The following is a 26,775-nucleotide window of genomic DNA, read 5'->3' on the forward strand; positions in this document are numbered from 1 at the left end:
ACTAACTCTGGATGTTATTATCAATACATCACTTCAAACACCAACAAAAAGGTGGGAGAAAATTATCTATGACTGTCATTGTATATCCTATCACTGACTAAATACCGCCTAAACTTTTACTAATAAGTCATACACAAAAACACATTATGATAGGGCTTCCCTGGTGGCGCAGTGGTTGAGAGTCCGCCTGCCGATGCAGGGGACACGGGTTCGTGTCCCGGTCTGGGAAGATCCCACATGCCGCGTAGCGGCTGGGCCCATGAGCCATGGCCACTGAGCCTGCGTGTCCGGAGCCTGTGCTCCGCAATGGGAGAGGCCACAAGAGTGAGAGGCCAGCGTACCGTAAAAAAAAAAAAAAAAAAACACATTATGATAAACTTTGAATCCCAAAAATGGCTAAACCACCATATTCTAAGCTCCCTTCCACCTAAAAAAAACAGAAATGCCAGTGCCACTAAAAACATTTGACATATGTCGAATACATTATGACAATAAAGAAAACCTCTGCTACAAAAATTTAGCAAAGTTTAATATTATAAAAATGATTGAACTGTGAATTTTATCTTCAAAGAACCCAAAATAATAGACTTAATGCCACTTGATTTTCAAAATATTTTCTGGTCAGATAAAGCAATCTACAATCTTTCTGAGTTCTACCTCTTTGAAAGATTCTAGTAAAATCAAGATTTTAGAATTAACATTTTATTCTCAGAGCAAAAATTAAGAAGCACACAAACGATTTTCAAATTCCAAGCCCAAATAGGTTTGACACTTGCTGAATTAGAGACCTAACTGTCTTCATTATTTGATATGTCTGACACTGGGTTTTAAAGTAAATTTTCAAATAAAGAGTCAAAATCAAGAATTCCAATCTTTTTATCCTGGAGGCAATGAAGGTCTTCAAAATTTAGGCTAGCCTACCCTTCCAGCCTTATTTCCAACTATTATAAAGTTACCATTTCGGGGTCAGATCCTAAAATCAACATGCAGTGCAAATTAACATTGAACTGCCCCCAAATATATCATCCATAATGCACAATTACATATAAACTGACAACTTGTTTTTCTTCCTGCACTAAAGCAGATACCTGTTTCTTTGAGCACATAAGAAGTAACTAGTTTATATTAAGGCACCTAGACTAACTCAGCAAGGTGAGATGCTCATGCTATAAAAGTATGTGGAAGCTGAAAATGACTGGGGGAACAGTGAATTCACCTCTTCCACCATGCCTACCCTAGCACAGGCACTCATTCCGGTAGAATGGCAGAAAAAATTGCTTGCACTATTTTACTCTAAAATTCTCATTCATTTCCTCTTTCTCTCTGTCTGTCTCTCTGTCTCTTTTAATTTTTTTAGGGAAAACAATATCTAGTTGGAATCATACAAGTTCAAGGCATACTGGACGCACTCAACTGAACTCTGCACTATATCCAGTATTCCCAAATGAGCCTCTGCATAGTGCCTAAGAACACACCAGACTGAGAAACAGACCGGGTTTGGTTCTGGCATCTGCTAGCAGTGTGACCATGGGCAAGTAACCTAACATCTCCATGCTTCAGTTTCTTCATCTCTAAAAAGGAGATAACAATAATATAATACTTACATCATAGGGTTATTGTTAAGGACTGTATGAGTTACATAATAAAGTATCAGTATTTTATGTACTTGAAATATTCCCTGGCACATAATAAGTTATGCAGGGTTTGGTTATTGTTTTCCCAACTGGACTGCCCGCTCAATGTCTATCCCAATTCTATTCTTCAAAAATCTGCCCTAATACCTCCTTCTCAAGTAAAGCAATAATAATTCCAACCAGGGAACCAGGGAAAAGCTCTCCTATACCTTTACACATCTATGGCTCTTAATTTTTGTATGACTCTACTAACTTATATTTACTTACTAAAAATGTTACTTATCTTTTTATGTATACTTTACATTGTCATAAAAATTATTAGCTCCTTTAGGGAAGAAAATATGGGAAAACAAATTATGCCTCTTTTATACAAAAAAGTCACTCAAGTAAATATCGCTTATGGAGCAAGGTTACTGGATAAAGGTTTCCCAACAAAGGACAAAGAGATAAAATCAACTGTTAAATACAGATTCTCAGTTTGTATCAATGTATAAGTCTCAAACCAAGAATTGTTATAAGAACCAAAGCTGCTCTGAGCATAAATCTCAAAAATGAGGACTTAGCTCATAAGGAATAGCTTGCAGTCTCTAAGTCAAGAATATTAAAGTATGGAAAGTCTTAGCTTTCTGTGATTTACAAACAACATTGTTAGATTTGGCCTAAAGTGTGAAAAACAATGTATTAAAAATATTTACTTAAAAGATGACTTTTTAAAGAATATTTATCTATTTACTTATATTTATTTTGGCTGCGCCGGGTCCTAGTTGCGGCATGCAGGATCTTTTTAGTTGCAGCATGCGGACTTCTTAGTTGCGGCATGCGAAGTCTTAGTTGCGACATGCATGGGGGATCTAGTTCCCCGACGAGGGATTGAACCTGGACCCCCTGCATTGGGAGCGTGGAGTCTTACCCACTGGACCACCAGGGAAGTTCCAAAAGGTGACTTTTATGTGTTATACACTGCAACTATGTAGATGAAAAGATTTAGACCCTGCACTCAACAAGTCTATACAAAGATAGCTAATTAAACAGTAATGTTCAAGGTATATTGGGGATAACAATAACAATATTAACATCCATTCTCCTTTATCCACAGTTGAAGTCTTATCAAAGAAGAGAAAAACAAAAGCTGTAGTTGACAAAAGGACTGACCGGAAAAACAAGTTATATTCAGAGATTGTGTATTTACTCTAAAAATCAAGATCAGCTGGTTATTAACTATTTCATCTGGACAAATGTCACAGAAATTTCAAACCAAATATCTGGCCTGGACCGCCAGATATTACTCTACTAAGTATATATTCAAGAAGTTATTCCTTTGTTGTTGTTTTTTCTTTTTTTTTTTTCCGGTACGCGGGCCTCTCACTGTTGTGGCCTCTCTCGTTGTGGAGCAACAGGCTCCGGACGCGCAGGCTCAGCAGCCATGGCTCACGGGCACAGCCGCTCCACGGCATGTGGGATCTTCCCGGACCGGGGCACGAACCTGTGTCCCCTGCATCGGCAGGCGGACTCTCAACCACTGCGCCACCAGGGAAGCCCCAAGAAGTTATTCTTTAAATTTTAATATTAAAATTTTTTTGGAAATTGCTATGGTTCTCCTAATGCACCTAGGAAGTTTTCTACAAATTAAAAAAATGATCTTATATTTGTCTACGGTGTGTCATTTAAGATCACTAACATTACATAGTAAAGGTAAGATGTAGTATTTCTTCACATACAATGATTATGTTACCAATCTATGGAAGAAAAGGTATGTCCTGCATATTTTATCCACCTATTTAGACCCACACCTCTGGTCTACACCAGCAGTTTGCAAGCTAGGTATACTATGCTTCTTACTCAACCAGAGACAGACAAGTTAACCAACTCTACCAAGTATCAAGTTTGCAGACTTTGTACCACCATGTTTTAACTATGAACTATTACAATGCAGATATTTCCAAACAGCCACAAACCTACCCTCAAGTAAAATACTCTGGTCAGTTGATAAAATATTCTTCCCTTCAATGAAGGGGTATTTCATACCTAATTCAATTAATCTAATTCAACACCAAAATAAAAATACCAGGAGTTGAATGTAATTAGCAAATTTAATGCACAGTACATAAAGGTCCAGCATCAACTCAATTTTTTCTGTCATGGATATAGTCAATCCACTATTCTGCCTTTTACTTTCATAAAACAAATAGAGAAATACAACAAAATTGCATCAAACTGAGGAGCTAGGTTATAAAGTCAGCCTATATGAGGTGAAAATATTATAGTCATTTAAGACTGTCATTTAAGATAACTAATCTTATACATGGTAAAGTGTTTTTATATATATAATGATTATGTTACCAACCTACAGTCAAAATAACCCTTGACAATCTCTTAAAATGGACTACAGGCAGGGAAAGGTGCTCACAGGACAAAACACACTCATAAGAAAAATGAGAGTGAACTAAAGAACAAGGAGAGTCATCATATTTCACTAATTCCAGGGCTTACACTTAATGAATGAATTCCCAGGGTAATCATTTGCATGATTATGATCCTCTACCCCATCCTTCTTTTTCAAATTCAGAGAACATATGTTTAAGTTAAACACTCATGTGATATGGCTTCACTACACTATATGAGCCAGAGAATAAAATTATCCTGGGGCTTCCCTGGTGGCGCAGTGGTTGGGAGTCCGCCTGCCGATGCAGGGGACACGGGTTCTTGCCCCAGTCCGGGAAGATCCCACATGCCACGGAGCGGCTAGGCCCATGAGCCACGGCCGCTGAGCCTGCGCATCCGGAGCCTGTGCTCCGCAACGGGAGAGGCCACAACAGTGAGAGGCCCGCGTACCGTCAAAAAAAAAAAAAAAAAAAATCCTGGAGTAATAAGTAACCACCAGATGCTATTTCCTTTTGTAGCATCATCGATTGAAGAGAACTTCTCCAGCGTTCTATTCAACCACTACACCCCCCACCCCTCTTCTCAACTTTTACTGAGTTTCCAAAACTGTGCCATCTACAAGAAAGAGGCAAGAAAATACTGAAATCCCATTACGCCATCAAGTTAAATTTTAAAATGTATTTGCATAACAAAAGAAAATATAACACATGATCCCTGCAGTTATTTGGGCTATTGTTTTCTCAAATCATTCAGAGTTCATTAATAGTTGGAAACATATCAAAACTCCATTTTAGTGAGAAATCATATCTTACCCACAACCATAAGTGTGAATTCAAACCCTCTCTTCACTGATTTTCTGTATACTTGATTTGGGAGATTTGCAAATCCCACATAGCCTTCAAGGTTCTTCTGTTGCTGAGAAAAGCAAAAGCAGTCCGGTTATTCATATATCAATAAATCACTTCTGTCACACATTTCAAATTCCCTTCATTAACCTATTTTTAGAAAACTATATAAACTAATATTATTCATGGTGAATCAAACTGATTTTACAGTGTTACCAATAAAAGTATTAGTTAATTGCAGAAATGGACAAAATGAATTGAGCACAAGTTGACTGACAATAGACAATTACAAAAACCCAAAGGAATAAAATAAAAATTAAAGAAACCTGCCTCAGAGCAAAGATTTCAATTTATAGTAACTTACTAATAATAAGATTCTGACCAATCAACTAAAAAAAACGGAAGGATTTTTCACAAAAAATTCAAATCCCCTTAAAATTATATTAAGGACTCTTTTAATCATTCCCTTTGCTCATACTAATTACCAGAGGCAGGAGTTTCTTGAAATTTATCTTCTTATTCATGAAATAAAATCAAAACGTGGAGTTTAAAATTTTTCATGAACTCTTAAAAGCTCTCATGATCAATGTCAGTCAGTAACATTATCTTTCAAGCTGTTATACTAGGTCCAATTATGTCACTTCAAGATTTTTACATGAGTCTGCTGCCTCTATCATCAGGAACATCAGATTTACCCAGGTTTTAAAGTAAATTTCAATTCAGTTTTCTGTGTGGTTTTTGATTCTTTGATGATCTCAGGAAGTTTCATGAGTAATTCAAAGAAATCTACTTCTAAATTGTCATAGTAAATCAGTCTGATTTTCAACTTACCCATTGGTGAGAAACACTGTCCACAGTTCAGACCATCTGAGTGAGTAGAGTCTTACTGATTAATTTACTTAGGGGTAGGTCTTATTCATTCATTAAAATATAATGGCAAGGGGCTTCCCTGGTGGCGCAGTGGTTGAGAGTCCACCTGCCGATGCAGGGGACACGGATTCGTGCCCTGGTCCGGGAAGATCCCACATGCCGCAGAGCGGCTGGGCCCATGAGCCACGGCCGCTAAGCCTGCGCGTCCGGAGCCTGTGCTCCGCAACAGGAGAGGCCACAACAGTGAGAGGCCCGCGTACGGCAAAAAAATATATATATATATGTACATATATATAAAATGGCAAAATATTCCTAAGAGGTACACATTTTTCTTAAAGATTTTTGCCACATTTAAATTCTCATCCGAAAAAACTCATATGGGATCAAAGTACTAATTCAATACATTTGGATTTAACAAAGAACAGCAATCTGCATTTCTTACTAGCATCACATATGTAACTAAATATTCCATCCATAATATTTTTATCTTTTTTAAAATTCATATAAACTGATTTTTAAGACAAATATTGAGAAGATAAGTAAGCCAATTAAACTGAAAGACTAATTTTAAATATACTAGTTAGGATACTGATCAGAATATTTTAAAGTCAAATATTTGAAAGCCTACTACATGCAGAGCTAAGAATATGCATTAAATTTAAGGCTTCCTTGGTTCATATTTCATCCAACTATAACTGAAATTTAACTTAGACGAGAAAAAAGCCTCTCTATAAATTATGTAGCATACTCACAGCTACTTTGTAAAGAACACATTTCCATCATTCCAGTGTTCCAGATTCCAACAGACAGATCCACAGAGGAACAGTAAACGAGGAATTCCAAGAATCATACACGGCACATTCAGTCGAACAGGAGAGAGAAATCCATTGGAACATAGTAAAAGATAGAGGGAAAAAAATGAAAGTTACTTACATGTAACTCAACAAATTAGAGGTAAATTACAAATAAATTGAAGGCAGACTTTTTTCTACTCACGTCAAGGTAATATTTTTTGTCGGATATAAGGCCCAATGAATTTTAATCCATTTCAGCAGCTCTCCTGATCAAACACAGAATCAGAGGCCTCCTATCTATCTTTTTATAAAGAACAATTACTATGCCCTGTACCTGAAGTCTTACAAGAAATGGTGAAAAAAGTGTAAAGTATGGGGCTTCCCTGGTGGCGCAGTGGTTGGGAGTCCGCCTGCCGATGCAGGGGGCGCGGGTTCGTGCCCCGGTCCGGGAGGGTCCCATGTGCCGCGGAGCGGCTGGGCCCGTAGGCCATGGCCGCTGGGCCTGCGCGTCCGGAGCCCGTGCTCCACGGCGGGAGGGGCCACAACGGTGAGAGGCCCGCGTATCGCAAAAAAAAAAAAAAAAAAAGTGTAAAGTATGATGTTTCAAGAAGATATACAGGGACCAAATTTAAATCCCAAGAAGAAAAAAATGTAAATTTCATACAGTTTTGCTCTGTCAGTCACTGGATTAAGACAGCCCACTTCAGATAAATGCCAATGTTTTAGTTAAAAATCTTTATACAGTGCTATATTTCAAGTAATTAAAGTTAAGAACTGGAAGAAATGCAAACTTGTAGATACAGGAAAGGGAAGGAAGCTAAAGATGGCAAGCAGTAACAAATGGAAAGACGAAGTAAATGTGACCTGTAATAACTTAAAGGCAAATAATATAGCAAAGAGAAGAAAACAGACTATCCTTGGACAAAATGTCTTTAAAAAGGGTATGTCTTTATTCTATATTGAAGAAATCTATGAGTTATATCACAACCTAGAACAGATGATGATTCAAATGTCACCTTCAAAGAGAGGACTGCCCTGATCACCCTTATCTAAAATTACAACTCATCTCAGCACTTTGCTGCTTTATGTTTTTCTCTTTAGCACTTACCACCATTTAACATACATTTTACAAATCTTGTTTATTGTGATCTCCACCCACCCTACCTCCAACTAAAATGTAAACTCCATCAAGGTACAGATTAAATGAACTACATAAGTTGTGGCATCAAAAAGAGGAAGCCATCTGGGAGAGCTGAAGAAGTTTCAGAGAAAATATTTTAGGTTACATATTCAAGGAACCCACCATACAAAAAGGTGTAAGAAAAACATCTCCATCTACCTGTGTGTCTTATTTATTGCTTTATCCTCAACTCCTAGAATAGTCTTAGGCACAACTAGGAGACTGAATTAAGAAAAGGGAGAAAAGCATTCTAGGGCTAAGGAATGGGCCCTAAAGTGGGGATGAACTTGGTACTTTCAGGAACAAAAAGAAGGTACATGAACTACAATGAGGTGAAGTAGTGGACCAGGGGATAAGTGATAAAAAATGAGGTCAGGGAGGCAGGCAGGGGCCAGATCATGTTGTACCCAGCCAAAGTAAGAAATCTGGATGTTATTTTAGGCATGATGGGAAGCCACTGGAGGGTTTTACACAGGCAAGTGACCTGACCTGATTTGTGTTTTAAAGATAGCTCTTACTGCTAAGAGGAGAAATGGAAATAAGAAAACTAGTAAGGAGCCTACTGCAATAGTCCAAGAAAGAAAGGGTATACTGAATTTAGATGGTATGCATGCAAAGAGAGATGAAGATTCAGAATATGTTTTGAAAGAAGAATTGTCAGGACATTGCTGGTGGGTTAGATGTGACTGGCAAAAGAAAAACAGACAAAAGATGAAGAGACAAAAGATAACTCCTAAGTACTTGGCTTGAACAACTCAATGGCTAGTGATATCTCCAGGGAAACAGGATACAAAGGGGAGGAAAAGAGTGGGTTGTGAGGGCCAAAATCACCAAAATCAAAAATAGCTTTTAACATGTTAAGTGGAGGTGTCTGTTACATATTCAAGAAGAGATGGCCAGTAGGCAGTTAAACATATGAATTCAGAAATTCCAGGGTTGGTTGGTGCTGAAAATATAGATTTAGGAAACATAAGCATATAGATAGTATGGGGAGAGGATCAGATTCCCAAAGAGAGATTATAGATAAAAGGGGGTCTAGACAGTGTCCTGGAGCACTCCAACATTGAGATGTTAGGCAGAGAAAGATTGATCAGTCAGTGAGGAGAAAGGAAAACTAGGACTGGCTCAAGGTCACTCACTTGTGTTAAATGCTACTGAACAGTCAAATGAAATACCAGAGATGTGAACATAAAATTTGGAAATAAGATTACTGGTAGTTTTGCACCAAAGCAGTCTCAGTAACAGTGAGGAAGAAGAGTGACTAGGTTGAGAGTAGATAATTCTCTGTACATAACTACTATAACATTTTAAATAATTTCATGTTTTAAATTAAATTATTTTAAAATTAAACATGTTACTTGCCAGTTTCCCAACACAACTTATTTCCAGGAGAGAATCATGTCATATTCATCTCTACATTCCTAACAGAGTGCTGATACACAGGAGTTATTAAAAAAGATAAAGGACAAAAATATACTTTCAGGAAAGTTTATTCTGAGGAAGAAACTGTGTCTCAACACAAAAGACAGACTTAGGAAATACACCAATAATATAACACTGGTTGACTAAAACACACAGACTTTTCACATATCATAAAAATCTTTCCTTACCCCAAATTCTAAAATCAACCACAGTCTATAATTCAGAAGACCTAAACTGATTCTTTTTCTGCACAAATATAATGTTCACAGTGCCAGTGTGAAATACAACCTCTGGATAAAGAAATATTACTTATAGACCTGAGTGATATAACTGTGACATTTATAAGCATGTGAATGTAGATAAAAGTATATTCACCCAAAATATCTTGAGGTCTTAAGAGTATTACTTGATTTCAAACATCAGTTACATAAGAAGAAACAGTTATCAAATCATCTTTTCTAAAAGCATGTGCTTACAAAATCTTTTGGTTACTATCTAAAAGATATGCCAAATCTCTATGACAAAATTCACATTTAAGAAAATCAAGCTACAGGGTCTTCCCTGGTGGCGCAGTGGTTGAGAGTCTGCCTGCCGGTGCAGGGGATCCGGGTGCATGCCCCGGTCCGGGAGGATCCCACATGCCGCGGAGCGGCTGGGCCTGTGAGCCACAGCCGCTGAGCCTGCGCGTCCGGAGCCTGTGCTCCGCAACGGGAGAGGCCACAACAGTGAGAGGCCCGTGTACCGCCAAAAAGAAAAAAAGAAAATCAAGCTACAATTCCACTGCTTGCTATTTCACTACCTGTGGAAAAATCAACTTAAATACAATATCCAGTAATTTCAGTGTTTAACTTATTTAAACTTTCTTCTAGAAATCAATTATATTCAAAGAACAAGATGCCTCAAAAAGGTTTCAATTGACAGATTATTGGAACCCTTGAGATTTGTTTATATTCTCTTGCCGTTTGTTCTTATTTCAAAGAATAAAGTTATCAAAATCTTGGCATGTGAAAATCCATTGTCATTTTAAAGGTCTGAATATTAGTATCTATAAATATTAATATTTATAAATTAATATATATTTTCCAAAGGAGAAAAGTAGCAACTTGTTTTGAAAACTGCTAAATATGCTTTTCAGTAACAATAACGAAATTGAGTTGTGACAGGTTGGAAGTGACAAAAGTCGGAATTTGAGGAAAATTAAAACGTATTTTTGGTAGGATCTACTATAAACCTTCAGCTCTCCCCATCTTTACAAAAAGAGATATTCAGCCCCAAATTACATAAATATGACCAGGATTCTATTTCTCCCCTTAGTAACTACAATTCAAACAAACAAACAAACAAAAAAACAGACTGCAAAGATCCAAGGAAGGGTTACATCAGTAACTTAAAATTTCAAAGGTAACATTTGATCTTTCCTAAATAATTTCAAGTTCAAGCTGTACCACTTTGGATTTTAAAACACAAACTGTATGCTGTTTCACATACTGACAAATACAATTAAATTTTTTTCTCCTAAAGTTTACGTAATTCTAAATACAAAAAACTACTCACTACAAAAGAAAAAAGATACATAAATTTACTTGTCTACTCATTATTACTAACAAAAGCCTTACATCATACACATAGATGAAACTGTCTAGCACTAAGTCAAATTCCTCCCATTTCTTACATAATTCAAGGGGAAAATTAAAGAACTTCACTATTTAAATGCCTTAAGTATTTTAAATATAACTGGTGTAAAAATACCTAGATTCTAGATTTAATATAACAAGAACACTAAGATGTTACAAGATAACATAAGCTTGTCCTAAATGTTAACTTTGATGTTCCCTCCCCAATTTTCTCTAAAGATCATATCTTAGTTTGCATGCCCCCAGCTCCACCCTTTTTACTGAGATGAACAATTGTGTACAAATGAAACCAACTTTTATTTTCTTAATCTTATTCTGGATTCTTGGTTAATCTACTTAAAAGATTTTAATATTTAATTGTATGAACACATGTAAGAATGAGATAACTTAAAAGTTTAAATACATTTTTTTCTTTGCTCTGAACTTGGAATTTAAATCTCTACTCACAGAATTACTGGCCACACTCATTCAATCAACACAGTTACTGGACCCTTACAATGTGTGTATTAGTAATTAGGGATGTAAAAGCTAATAAGAACAAGGTCCCTGCTTATAAAACTAAGAATCTGAGGTCAGGTAAGTTAGAAGACAATTATATTAACACAGTGATAAATACTATAATGGAGGCAAGCACAGAAAGATGGCTATGAGAACGAAAAAAAGGGTGTTTTCTCCTATCCTGGGGCCAAATCCTTCAGATCCTGAAGGACTAGTAGGCCTTAGTCTGATGAGAGATGTAGGTAGGTACTAGAGAATATGAGCAGGCTAACTGGTAACTGTAAAGGTACAAAAGCAAGAGGAGAGAGCACAGTTCTTTATGGTAACTACAAATAGCTCAATACAACTCATTATCAGGGTCCAGAAGATACAGGGTAGGAAAGTTAAGCAAAAGCCAGATTATAAAGGACTTTGTTGGCCACACTAAAGAACTTAGAATAGGCTTCATCTTGAAAACTTATGAACAGCATTAAAGGATTTGAAGCAGAAAATTGCACAATCACATTAATTCACATGCCGAGTCACATTCATATTTTAGAAAATTACCACTAACAATAATATTGAGGATGAACTGCAGGAGATAATGGTAGCAATCCCAAGATCTGTTGCAGTAGCCCAGGGAAGACAGAAGCAGTGGGGATGAAGAGAAATTAAGTTAGAATGCTACTGTCCGTAACAGTAGCCACTAGCTACATGTGGCTATCGAGCACTTGAAATTTAGCTAGTCTGAATTGATATATATTCTAAGTATAAAATAGAAACCAGGTTTTGAAGACCGATTATGAAAAAAAGAATAAAGCATGTCAATTTTTATACTGATTACAGGTTGAAATAAAATTTTAGCTATACTGGGCTACATAAAATCTGATACTAAAGTTAAACTCACGTGTTCCTTTTTACTTTTTAAATGTAGCTACTAGAAAAGTTTAAATTACATATGTGGCTTGCATTAACTTCTAATGGACAGTGCTGGGTAAGATATTACATGAACTGACAAGCCTCTGTAACTTGTGGGGGGAGTGGTAAGACTCAAATTTATGAATTTAGGTTGAGCAACTGGATTAATGGTTGTTCCAATCATTAAAAGCAAAATTCATTTGCGTTTAAGGTGCAAAATTGGCTTTAGGGAGACAAATATCTAGTAGGCAGCTACATATATAAAAGTTAGAAGTTCTAGAAATGTCTAGGTTAGGCAGATATTAACATTTTAAGTCAACAACATTTAAACGGTATGAAGGCCATGGGTATGGATCCAATTACAGTATACAAAGTAGGAAGCAGGTCAGAACCAACAGCAACATCCCACTACCACCACCACTATCACCTACACAAACCTAGGAAAAGGGGAGAGAGAAGAATGAGGAAAGTAGTTCTTAGAAGCAGTTCAAGGAGGTCAACTGTAGTGGCCTCTTTCAAGAAGTGGTCAACTGTACCAAATGCTCTGGAGTGGTCAATACAGAGACATAGAAGAATCTATATATCATTATCAGGGACCACTGTCAGAGCAGTGGAAAGATAGGGGAAGATAGATGAAGGCAGACTGGAATTAAATAAGCAGTGAATAACTAACTGCAGACAGTGAGGGTAAACAATTCTTTCTGAAAGCTTATCTGTGAATAGAAGGGCAATAAGGTAGAAGCTAGAGGACAATAAAGGGTTATGCAAGTTTTAGGAATAAAAAAAAATGATAGCTGCATGTTTAAATGTTAATAAATGCTGCGAGTTTGGTGTTAGTAGGTGCAAATTATTACATATAGAATGGATAAACAACAAGGTCCTACTGTATAGCACAGGGAACTATATTCAATATCCTAGGATAAACCACAATGGAAAAGAATATAAAAAAGAATATATATATGTGTATAACTGAGTCACTCTGCTGTACAGCAGAAATTAACACAACACTGTAAATCAACTATACTCCAATAAATAAGTTTTTAAAAAATGCTTTAAAAAGTAAAAAATAAGTTTAAAAAAAAAAAAGAGAAGATTACCTAGACAGGGACTTCCCTGGTGGCACAGTGGTTAAGAATCTGCCTGCCAATGCAGGGGACACGCGTTCAATCTCTGGTCCGAGAGGATCCCACATGCCACGGAGCAACTAAGCCCGCACACTGCAACTACTGAGCCCGCGTGATGCAACTACTGAAGCCCATGCACCTAGAGCCCGTGCTCCACAACAAGAGAAGCCACTGCAATGAGAAGCCTGTGCACCTCAATGAAGAGTAGCCTCCGCTCGCTGCAACTATAGATAGCTCACACACAGCAACAAAGACCCAATGCAGCCTAATTAATTAATTAATTAATTAAATTTAAAAAAAAAAAAAAAAGATTACCTACCCAAGCAGCTGAAGAAAGGAAGGTAAACCAGGATACAGATAACATTCTGGAATGATGGACAGGATTTTCTGTGAACTCCAGAAAAAAAAAATCACCTGCTAATCCTAAAAGAGGAGGGATGGACCAGGGAATTTTAAGAGAGAAAGATTTGAATCAGCAACCACCAAAACAAAAAGAAGGGCTAGGAATACACAACAGGCAGCCAAGGAATTCTGTCCACTAGTTTAGGCTGAAGATCTGTGTGAATGTATCCCTAAAGCCACGAGATCTTTTACTCCAATAGCAATCTGTAACTTGAATGTAAGCCAATAAGCTGTTATTTGAAGCTGTTATTTTGCAGAAAGGGTACACAAAACTACAAGGGATCAAGGGAGCTGACAAGTATGGTTGAAGTGATTTAGTGAACAAAATGGAGAGAGTCAAGGATCCAAGGTATGAAGTAAGGAAATGAGATAGCTAAGAATATGAAATTGTGAATAGAATGAGCCATACAATTAAGATTTCAGAGGTGGAACAGAAGTTCCAGATGATGACCACATGGAGCCATTAAAATGATGGCTCAACCATAATCCAGATACTGTGAAGCTAAATTATTGAACAAGTTTTACACATGGGCACTAAAAACGCCCCAGAATGGTAAGATAGCTTGGGGTAGAAAGAAAAACTGAGTGTTTGGTGACATCTTTGACAAATAAAGAGAAAACAGGGATGTGGTAACCAACAAATTTAAGAAGGGTGAGAAAATACTGTTGTTAAATAGCATAAGCTTTAAAGAAGCAGGGCTTTTTTTAAAGGAAGAATGGTCTAGAGTCTAGACAAGCACTATCTGATAGAAATGTAAGGTGAATAACATATGTAATTATAAATATTCTAGTAGACACATTATGGAAGTAAGAGTAAAAAGGTGAAATTAATATCATTTTATTTCACCCAATGTATATACAATATTATCACTTCAATATGCAATCAATATAAAAAGTTATTATGACTCATTTTACATTATTCATTACTCTACTTTCTTTTCCTTTGTAATAATCTTTGAAATATAGCATGACTTATTTAGGACTAGCCACATTTCAAGTGCTCAACAGCCACATGTGGTTAGCGGCTACCCTACTAGATATAGAAATAGAAATTTCATAGATAGAGGACATAATACATTACCAAAAGATCTACTAGAGAGCACAAAACTAAATGAATAGTAGTACCCAGTAGTAAGTGAGGATGTGGGAAAATAGGCACTTTCGTACATGACTGGTAGAATATAAACTGAAACCACTTCCCTGAAGATCAATTTGGCCATGTGCATCAAAAACTTAAGTTTTCATGCTCTCACACTCAACAAATTCCACTTTCATGAATTTATAATCTTACAAATATATATATCGAAGAACATTCAACAAAACACTATTAACGATAATGAAAAATCATAAAAACCAAAGTTTCAAAAACAAGTGAAACAAATAATACATTATGGTACTCTCATGTGTTAAAACACCATGCAGCCATTAAAATTAAAGTTTTAGAACAGAAATGACAGATAACAACATACTGAATGGAAAAACTATTATTAGACAGTTGGCGCAGTAATATTTACCTTTAAACATTCTCTTATGTATACACTGGAAAACAAAAGGATATAGACTAGTGACGTTAACGAAATGAGCAGTAGACTTCAGAAAATTCTCTCCTTTGTTAAAATCAAGGGAAAATTTCTTCCAACTGGAAATTAACAAAAGGCTTGCAGCAATCCAAAGAGCGCTTATTCAAGAAAAAGGGCTGAATCTCAGTAAAAACTGCAGCATTTGTTGCATTTTAACTCGCCTATTCTTATTTCCCTCATCAGCTCTACAGTAGCCTTGAAAACCCACAGCAGGCAATCATGGCAAAAATTAGCACCCTGTCAGCAACTGGAATAGGCAGAACAGGCTCCTTCAGAGCCCCATTCCCAAAGAACATTATGTGACCTGTTTGATGATTCCTTGCAAGACCCCACAAATAACCACTAGGATAACCAGAGACTTCAGTGACAACACATGACAAAGAAAATAGACTTTACAGAATTAGTTCCCCAAAAGTCATTAAACAAGCAAACAACAAACAGCAATAATAAATAAACTCTGAGGGGTGGAGGAGAAAGGGGAGAGGGAGAATCTGACCACTGGTGTCACGCTGTATCGTTTAAAATGTCCAGTTTTCAACAAAAAATTATCAGACACGCAAAAAACCCCAAGAAAGCATAACCCATATTCAGGCGGGAAAGAAGCAATCAATAGAAACTAACCCTGAGAAAACTCAGATATTAGACAGAGAGTTTAAATCTGCTATTTAAAATATGTTCAAATAACTAAAGGAAATCATGTCTAAAAAACTAAAAGTATAAGAACTACATTCACCAAATAGAGAAAATTAATGAAGAGATGGAAATTATTAAAAAGAACCAAATAAAAATTCTCAAGTTGAAAAGTAGAATAACTGAAATGAAACTTCACTAGAGAGAGAGGATCAAAAACAGATGTGAGCTAGCAGAAGAATTAGCAAACTTGAAGATAGGTCAAATAACATTTACCAGTCTAAGGAACAGAAACAAAAAAAGAGTGAAAAAAACCTGAACAGCGCCAGAGACTGTGGAACAAAATCAAGCATACCAACCTACACATAACGGGAGTCCCTGAAGTAGTGGAAAGGAGGAGGGAGGGAGAGAGGGAAAGAGACAGGGGGAGAAAGGGAGTAAGAGGCAAAAAGTATGTTTGAAGAAACAACGGCAGACAATATCCCAAATCTGAAGAAAAATATGTTTACACATTAAAAGCTCAGCAACTCCAAACAGGAAAAAAGCAGAGATCCACACCTAGACACATCAAAATCAAACTGCCAAAAAACAGAGACAAAAAATCAGGAAAGCAGCAAGAGAGACTTTAAATGACCATATACAGGGGACTCTTAAAATGAATAATGACTAACATGTCATCAGAAACCACAGAGGCCAGAAAGTAGATGGATGACATATTCAAGATGTTAAAATAAAAAGACTGTCAACCAAGAATTCAGTATCTACCAAAGGCATCTTTCAAAAACGAAGGTGAACTTAAGACATTCTCTGATAAGCAAAAACTGAGAGAATTCCTCACAGTCAGATATGTCCTACAAGAAACACTACTATAAAAGACAGTACAAACATAATTTTTATTTGCAACTCTCTTCTACCTGATTTAAAGGAACACTTCATGAAGCAATAATTATTAAATTGTGTTCTTGGGTTTATAAAGTAGAAAGAAGAGCACAAAGAAGGGAAGAGAAAATGAAAGTACACAGGAGCAAAATTACTGTATTCTATTAAACTAAGTTGGTAATAACCCAAATTACAATATTATCAGTTGTTAATTGTAATCACCATGGCAATAAATAGATAAATAACCTAATTAACTATTGGGCACAGCACTTTAACTGACATTCCCTCAAAGAAGATATATAAATTGACAATAGGCACATGAAAAGATGTTTAACATCATTAGCCATTAGGGAAATGCAAATTAGAACCACAATGATACCACCTCACTCCTACTACTATAGATTAAAGGGACAGACAATAACAAATGTGGACATGGATGTGGAGAAATTGAAACCGTCACACATTGCTGGTGGGAATGTAAAATGCTACAGCTGCTTTGGCAAACAGTTTGGTAGCTCCTCAGAAAGTTAAACATAGTTACCCTATGATCCAGCAATTCCATCCCAAGGTATAGATCCAAGAGAATTGAAAACATAAGTCCACATAAAAACTGGTACTTAAATGTTCTTGGCAGCATTACTCACAACAGTCAAAAACTAGAAATAACCCACATGTCCATCAACTGATGAATGGATAAACAAAATTATGTGGTATTTTCTATGCAACAGAATATCATTCAATAATAAAAAGGTACAAAGTACTGATGCATGCTATCAATACAACATAGATGAACCTTGAAAACATCATGCTAAGTGAAAGAAGCTAGCTGCAAAAAAATACTGAATGATTTCATTTATATGAAATGCCCAGAATAGGAAACTCTATAGAGATGGAAAGTAGATTAGTGGCTGCCTAGACCTGGGAATAGGAGAGAATTGGAGTAATTGTTAATAAGTACAGGGTTTCTTTTTGGCCTGATGAAAATGGCCTCAAATTAGATAGTGATGATGATGGTTGCACAACTCTGTGAATATACTAAAAATGACAGAACTGAATTTTATGGCATGTGAATTGTATCTCAATAAAGCTGTAATAGAATCAAGTATGTAGTGTCTATAATACACTACCTTTCATATATAATTTTTATATCTCCTTTCCTACATGTATCTTCTCATTTGTGTAAAAAGACAGGAATAAACTAAAAACTAAGCAAGAAATTATTAAGATTGGTTACCCATATGGATGGGTGGTTAAATGGCAGAAAAAGAAAATGAGAATAGGGTAAAAGAGATGAGAGGTGGAAGGGATACTTCCTGACATACTGTTTTACAGAATTGACTATTAACACCACAATAATGTTTCACATATTCCAATGAAAAAAATAACCAAAATCAGCCAGGATGTGACAAGAGCTCAAAATGGACTAAAAACAGTAACAAATAAAACTAACTGTATTTCAAATGAGTAACATAACACCAATGAACAAGGTGGGTAAGAAAAGAACATAACTCTGGAAAACAGTATGCTGACTGAATAGTATAAGACTAAAGACAAAAAGAAGTGTATGGAATACTACACTCTAGTAAGTAAATATATTTACAACAGCAATTCTGAAACTACACTTATGTGTATACCAGAACTGAACAAATAAGTAAATAAATTGTAGATGAGAGTCAGGTTTTCCACTGTTGGAGAAAGGAGTTACAAATAAGAAAAGAGAAAGGCTAGACTGAATCTTGTGTTAGTAGATTAGAATTGGTGTATTAGTATGAACTCATGGTTTTTAATATACATAAACATATATATTTATGTTAACATATATACTATATTATCTATACATATGCATAGATATGTATAGAAATACAGATGTGTGAATGTACACAAAAATATAACTTCCTAGGTCTATGTTCAAAACACCTAGAAGCAAAAACACCCCAGGAGTAATGAGCACTTTTAGTGCAGAGACCCTGGCTTCTAAATACTATTCTGAAATAAAAGGAACCTGAACTCCTTGGAAAATGGTCAATTCCAGGGCTTAAGGAAGAAAAATAAAAGACGAATCAGAAAATAAGTGCTCCAAAAAAAAATTATGAGGCATGTTGAAAGATGAATAGGAGCTAATGGGAAAGAGCTCCCAATGGTCAAATTCAGGACAATTGGAGCAAAAAGCAATGATAAAATGAATATTCATGTGTCCTAATATTAATAAATAATTGAATGAATGAATGCATGAGATAGAACAATTCTTCCTTACAAAAGAATTCCCATTAAAAAATGTAGCATTGGGAATCCCTGGCAGTCCAGTGGTTAGGACTTGGCACTTTCACTACCATGTCCTGCGTTCAATCCCTCATCTGGGAACTAAGATCCTGCAAGCCACAAGGAGTGGCCAAAAAAAAAAAAAAAATTGGAAACAAAAAATCACTACTGAGGCAAACAGCACAGTAATAATTGTGACAGACAAGGATTATTAACAGTAGATAAAGGTATGATGAGAAATAAGTTATTTGCATAGTTCAACAAAGGACTAGTATCTAAAATAAACAACTCAATTAGACAACAAGCACAACTTAAAAATGGACCAAAGATTTCAACACACCACCAAAGACATAAAAATGGCAATAAGCACATGATAAGATCAACATCAGTCGTTAGGAAAATGCAAATTATGATCACAATGAGGTATCTCTACAATTCCACTAGAATGGCTAAAATTAGTAAGAGTGGCCATCCCAGGTGTTGGTGAATACGTGAACCAACCAGAATTTTTATACACTGTTGATGGGAACATAAATGTTAACATCTATGTGGGAAAATGTTTTGGCAATTTCTTAAAAAGTTAAATGTACATCTACCTATAACTTAGCCTAAGTATTTACCCAAGAGAAATGTAATCATACGCCACCAACATTAAAGTTTTTAAAAGTTTACAAAGAAAAAAGTCAAAGAGAAAATACATCCAAATGTTAACACTGGTTGTATTTTGCTTACTGGATTTGGAGGTAAGTCACTTTTATACTATTTTCTATTTTCCAAGTTATTGTTAAGGAACCTGAAGCATTTCCATCCAAAAAAAAAAAGTCACATAAAAAGAAAATGAAGTCATATTCACAAGTCACTATAGGTTTTCTTTTTGATAAATCAGATGTTTATTTTCCATTTCTGACATGTTCATTAGAATGCATAGGAAGAAACTGTACAGATAATTCTGACAAGATTTCAATCATGATGTGAATATGGACAAGGCAGATTAACAAAGCCTGGAGTACAAATAAAATAAGATGGATTAATAGCTGCTTAGCTGTATATCAACTTCAACAGAATTACACACAACAAGGATCCAACCCTAATTAAGCCCAGATAACATTATATAATATTTTGAGATTTTGAGGGCTTCCCTGGTGGCGCAGTGGTTAAGAATCCACCTGCCAATGCAGGGCACACGGGTTTGAGCCCTGGTCCGGGAAGATCCCACCTGCCACGGAGCAACTAAGCCCGTGCGCCACCACTACTGAGCCTGCGCCCTAGAGCCCGCGAACCACAACTACTGAAGTCGGTGCCCCTATAGCCCGTGCTCCACAACAAGAGAAGCCACCGCCATGAGAAGCCCATGCACCGCAACAAAGAGTAGCCCCTGCTCGCTGCAACTAGAGAAAGCAAAAGACCCAACACAGCCAAAAAGAAATTTAAAAAATAAATAAAACAAAATTTATTTTAAAAAAATAATAAAAATATTTTGATAAAAGCATAAAAGATATACTTTAAGTGTACACATGATAAAAGCTAAAAAAGTAACAAATACTTTATAAGACACAGTCAGAACACAAATGAAATTCCATATGGAAATATGTGGATCCAAACCTTGTCCTTTTATCCACGCTCAAACCAGAATCTGATAGATAAAGTTTCAGTTAAGGGCAGAACTACAAAATGTGACGCAAATAGTAAGGAGGAGGTGGTGGAACACATTTCACCCACTCAATCAAGAAGTTCCTCTAATTTAAAAAAAAAAAAAAGTGTTGAAGAAGCAAGATGAAACAATAGCAGCACAAGTGGGAAAGGTAGAGACACCTTAGTTGACACTATGCTCCACATGTCAGTAAGCAAATAGTTACCCTAAAAGATAACTTAACTTTAGGCCTCGTTAACAGATTTATATAGCACATAGATGGACACAAAAGATAGATTTATTCAAAACTGCAATTTAAAATCACAAGATATTCATTTCAGTTCAAGGTGTCAGCAGGGATATGTACCAAATGAAGAAAGTTCAGAGGGGAGTAACAATGGTTGGACGGATATAACCACCTGCCACATAACATTTTCCTTGTTAAAAGAAATGGAAAGACTAAAAGTTGGCACAAAAGATTCAAAGAGAGAATTGTCTTCAAACTATTAAATAATAATATTAAAGACAGAAATCAGATATCTTTTTGGTCTTAAGGAGTAAATGAGTATATCTGAATACAAATATCAAAGACAGATACATATAAAAATAGGAAGAGGGTTCAATATGACAAGAGTAGAAGGACGTGCGCTCACTCCCTCTTGCAAGAGCACCGGAATCACAACTAAGTGCTGAATAGTCATTGAGAGGAAGACACTGGAACTCACCAAAAAAGATACCCCACATCCAAAGAGAAAGGAGAAGCCACAACGAGACGGTAGCAGGGGTGCAATCACAATAAAATCAAATCCTATAACTGCAGGTAGGGTGACTCACAAATTGGAGAACACTTATACCACAGAAGTTCACCCACTGGAGTGAAGGTTCTGAGCCCCACGACAGGCTTCCCAAGCTGGGGGTCTGGCAAAAGGAGGAGGAATTCCTAGAGAATCAAGACTTTGAAGGCTAGTGGGATTTGATTGCAGGACTTCGACAGGACTAGGGGAAACAGAGACTCCACTCTTGGAAGGCACACACAAAGTAGTGTGCACATCGGGACCCAGGGGAAGGGGCAGTGATCCCATAGGAGACTGAACCAAACCTACCTGCTGTGTTGGAAGGCCTCCGGCTGTGGCTCACCGTGAGGACAAGGACACGGGCAGCAGAAGTTCTGGGAAGTACTCCTTGGCAAGAGCCCTCCCGGAGTCCTCCAATAGCCCCACCAAAGAGCCAGGTGGCCTCCAGTGTTGGGTCGCCTCAGGCCAATCAACCAACAGGGAGGGAACCCAGCCCCACCCATCAGCAGACAAGCGAACTAAAGTTTTACTGAGCTCTGCCCACAAGAGCAACACTCAGCTCTACCCACCATCTGTCCCTCCCATCAGGAAACTTGCACAAGCCTATTAGATAGTGTCATCCACCAGAGGGCAGACAGCAAAAGCAAGAAGAACTACAATCCTGCAGCCTGTGGAACAAAACCCACAGTCACAGAAAACCACACAAGATGAAAAGGCAGAGGGCTAGGTACCAGATGAAGGAACAAGATAAAAACCCCCAAAAAACAAGTAAATGAAGTGGAGATAGGCAACCTTCCAGAAAAAGGATTCAGAATATCGATAGTGAAGATGATCCAGGACCTCGGTTAAAGAATGGAGGCAAAGATCGAGAAGATGTAAGAAATGTTTAACGAAGACTTAGAAGAATTAAAGAAAAAACACCTAGAAGAATCAAAGAACAAACAAACAGAGATGAACAATACAATAAATGAAATGAAAAATACACTAGAAGGATTCAGTAGCAGAATAACTGAGGCAAAAGAACGGATAAGTGACCTAGAAGACAGAATGGTCGAATTCACTGCTGTGGAACAGAAAAAAGAATGAAAAGAAATGAAGACAGCCTAAGAGACCTCTGGGACAACATTAAACACAACAACATTCGCACTATAGGGGTCCCAGAAGGAGAAGAGAGAGAGAAAGGACCCAAGAAAATATTTGAAGAGATTATAGTCGAAAATTTCCCTAATGTGGGAAAGGAAAAAGCCACCCAGTCCAGGAAGTGCAGAGAGTTCCAGGCAGGATAAACCCAAGGAGAAACATGCCAAGACGCATAGTAATCAAATTGACAAAAATTAAAGACAAGGAAAAATTATTGAAAGCAGCAAGGGAAAAATGACAACATACAAGGGAACTCCCATAAGGTTAACAGCTGATTTCTCAGCAGAAACTCTACAAGATAGAAAGGAATGGCATGATATATTTAAAGTGATGAAAGGGAAGAACCTACAACCAAGATTACTCTACCTGGCAAGGATCTCATTCAGATTCGATGGAGAGATCAAAAGCTTTACAGACAAGCAAAAGCTATGAGAATTCAGCACCACCAAACCAGCTCTACAACAAATGCTAAAGGAACTTCTCTAAATGGGAAACACAAGAGAAGAAAAGGACCTACAAAAACAAACCCATAACAACTGAGAAAATGGAAACAGGAACATACATATCGATAATTACCTTAAACGTGACCGGATTAAATGCTCCAACCAAAAGACACAGGTTCACTGAATGGATTCAAAAACAAGACCCATATATATGCTATCTACCAGAGACCCACTTCAGACCTAGGGACACATACAGACTGAAAGTGAGGGGATGGAAAAAGATATTCCCTGCAAATGGAAATCAAAAGAAAGCTGGAGAAGCAATACTCATATCAGATAAAATAGACTTTAAAATAAAGAATGTTACAAGAGACAAGCAAGGACACTACATAATGATCAAAGGATCAATCCAAGAAGAAAACAAAACAATTATAAATTGATCTATCTGGACAGATCAACAGACAGAAAATTACTAAGGAAACAGAAGCTTTAAATGACACAATAGACCAGATAGAATTAATTGATATTTATAGGACATTCCATCCAAAAACAGCAGATTACACTTTTTTCTCAAGTGTGCATGGAACATTCTCCAGGATAGATCACATCTTGAGTCACAAATCAATCCTCAGTAAATTTAAGAAAACTGAAATCGTTATCAAGCATCTTTTCCGATCACAACACTAGGAGATTAGAAATCAATTACAGGGGAAAAAACATAAAAAACACAAACACATGGAGGCTAGACAATACACTACTAAATAACCAAGAGATCACTGAAGAAATCAAAGAGGAAATTTAAAAATGCCTAGAAACAAATGACAATGAAAACACGACGATCCAAAACCTATGGGATGCAGCAAAAGCAGTTCTAAGAGGGAATTTTATACCAATACAAGCCTACCTCAAGAAACAAGAAAAACCTCAAATTAACAATCTAACCTTACACCTAAAGGAACTAGAGAAAGAACAAACAAAACCCACAGTTAGTAGAAGGAAAGAAATCATAAAGATCAGAGCAGAAATACATGAAATATAAACAAACAAAAAAAACAATAGCAGAGATCAATAAAACTCAAAGCTCGTTCTTTGAGTAGATAAACAAAATGGATAAACCTTTAGACAGTCACATCAAGATAGAGAGGGAGAGAACTCAAATCAATAAAATTAGAAATGAAAAAGGAAGAGTTACAACGGACACTGCAGAAATACAAAGCATGACAAGAGACTACTACAAGCAACTCTATGCCAGTAAAATGGACAACCTGAAAGAAGTGGACAAATTCTTAGAAAGGTATAACCTTCCAAGAGTGAACCAGGAAGAAATAGAAAACATGAACAGACCAATCACAAGTAACGAAATTAAAACTGTGATTAGGGCTTCCCTCGTGGCGCAGTGGTTGAGAGTCCGCCTGCCGATGCAGGGGACGCGGGTTCGTGCTCCGGTCCGGGAAGGTCCCACGTGCCGCGGAGTGGCTGGGCCCGTGAGCCATGGCTGCTGAGCCTGCTCGTCCAGAGCCTGTGCTCTGCAACGGGAGAGGCCACAGCAGTGGGAGGCCCACGTACCCCAAAACAAAACTGTGATTAAAAATCTTCCAACAAACAAAAGTCCAGGAACAGATGGCTTCACCGGTGAATTCTATCAAACATTTAGAGAAGAGCTAACACCTATCCTTCTCAAACTCTTCGAAAAAATTGCAGAGGAAGGAACACTCCTGAACTCATTCTATGAGGCCACAATCACCCTGATACCAACCAGACAAAAATACTACAAAAAAAGAAAATTACAGACCAACATCACTGATGAATAAAGATGCAAAAATCCTCAACACAATGCTAGCAAACAGAATCCAACAACACATTAAAAGAATCATACACCAGATCAAGTGGGATTTATCCGAGGGATGCAAGGATTCTTCAAAATACGCAAATCAATGTGATACACCATTAACAAATTGAAGAAAAACCATACGATTACCTCAATAGATGCAGAAAAAGCTTTTGACAAAATTCAACACCCATTTATGGTAAACACTCTGCAGAAAGTGGGCATAGAGGAACCTACCTCAACATAATAAAGGCCATATACGACAAACCCACAACCAACATCATTCTCAATGGTGAAAAACTGAAAGCATTTCCTCTAAGATCAGGAACGAGACAAGGATGTCCACTCTCGCCACTATTATTCAACATAGTTTTGGAAGTCCTAGCCACGGCAACCAGAGAAGAAAAGGAAATAAAAGGAATACAAATTGGAAAAGAAGAAGTTAAACTATCCCTGTTTGCAGATGACATGGTGCTATACATAGAGATACCTAAAGATGCCACCAGAAAACTACTAGAGCTGATCAATGAATTTAGTAAAGTTGCAGGACACAAAATTAATGCACAGAAATCTCTTGCATTCCTATACACTAATGATGGAAAATCTGAAAGAGAAATTAAGAAACACTCCCATTTACCACTGCAACAAAAAGAATAAAATACCTAGGAATAAACCTACGTAGGGAGACAAAAGACCTGTATGCAGAAAACTATAAGACACTAATGAAAGAAATTAAAGATGATATAAACGGATGGAGAGATATAACATGTTCTTGAATTGGAAGAATCAATATTGTGAAAATGACTACACTATCCAAAGCAATCTACAGATTCAGTGCAATCCCTATCAAATTACCAATGGCACTTTTTACAGAACTAGAACAAAAAAATCTTAAAATCTGTATGGAGACACAAAAGACTCTGAATAGCCAAAGCAGTCTCAAGGGGAAAAAACTGAGCTGGAGGAATCAGACTCCCTGACTTCAGACTATACTACAAGGCTACAGTAATCAACACAATATGGTACTGGCACAAAAACAGAAATACAGATCAATGGAACAGGATAGAAAGATCAGAGATAAACCCACACACCTATGGTCAACTAATCTATGGCAAAGAGGGAAGGATATACAATGGAGAAAAGACAGCCTCTTCAATAAGTGGTGCTGGGAAAACTGGACAGCTACATGTAAAAGAATGAAATTAGAACACTCCCTAACACCATACACAAATATAAACTCAAAATGGGCTAGAGACCTAAATGTAAGACCAGATACTGTAAAACTCTTAAAGGAATATATAGGAAGAACACTCTGACATAAATCACAGCAAGATCTTTTCTGATCCACCTCCTAGAGTAATGGAAATAAAAACAAAAATAAATAAATGGGATCTAATGAAAACTTAAAAGCTTTTACAAAGCCAAGGAAACTACAAAGAAGATGAAAAGACAACCCTCAAAATGGGAGAAAATATTTGCAAATGAATCAACGGACAAAGGATTAATCTCCAAAATATATAAACAGCTCATGCAGCTCAATATTAAAAAACAAACAACCCAATCAAAAATTGGGCACAAGACCTAAATAGACATTTGTCCAAAGAAGACATACAGATGGCCAAGAAGCACATGAAAACCTGCTCAACATCACTAATTATTAGAGAAATGCAAACCAAAACTACAATGAGGTGTCACCTCATACCAGTTAGAATGGGCATCAACAGAAAATCTACAAACAACATATGCTGGAGAGGGTGTGGAGAAAAGGGAACTCTCTTGCACTGTTGGTGGCAATGTAAATTGATACAGCCACTATGGAGAACAGTATGGAGGTTCCTTAAAAAACTAAAACTAGAATTACCATATGACCTAGCAATCCCACTACTGGGCATATACCCAGAGAAAACCAT

General features: G+C 36.9%; 1 protein-coding gene across 3 annotated transcripts in view; it reads right to left on the bottom strand.

The window, feature by feature from the left end:
* Positions 1–26,775, bottom strand: part of SEPTIN7 (septin 7) — a 103,180-nt gene that overhangs the window by 60,404 nt on the left and 16,001 nt on the right. Inside the window, exons 1-2 of one of the 3 annotated variants that reach the window (XM_082661910.1) lie at positions 6,484–6,502; positions 4,829–4,931 (exon numbers count right to left, since the gene is read on the bottom strand). In XM_082661910.1, coding sequence (XP_082518036.1) covers positions 4,829–4,838 — 10 coding nt within the window. In that variant the 5' untranslated portion in view covers positions 4,839–4,931; positions 6,484–6,502. Of the gene's footprint in view, positions 1–4,828; positions 4,932–5,692; positions 5,814–6,483; positions 6,503–26,775 lie in introns of those variants that run through there. The other 2 variants (XM_082661909.1, XM_082661911.1) reach the window with 2 other exon arrangements.

Source organism: Grampus griseus (genome assembly GCF_964374135.1).
Source record: "Grampus griseus genome assembly, chromosome: 9".
Lineage (NCBI taxonomy): Eukaryota > Metazoa > Chordata > Mammalia > Artiodactyla > Delphinidae > Grampus > Grampus griseus.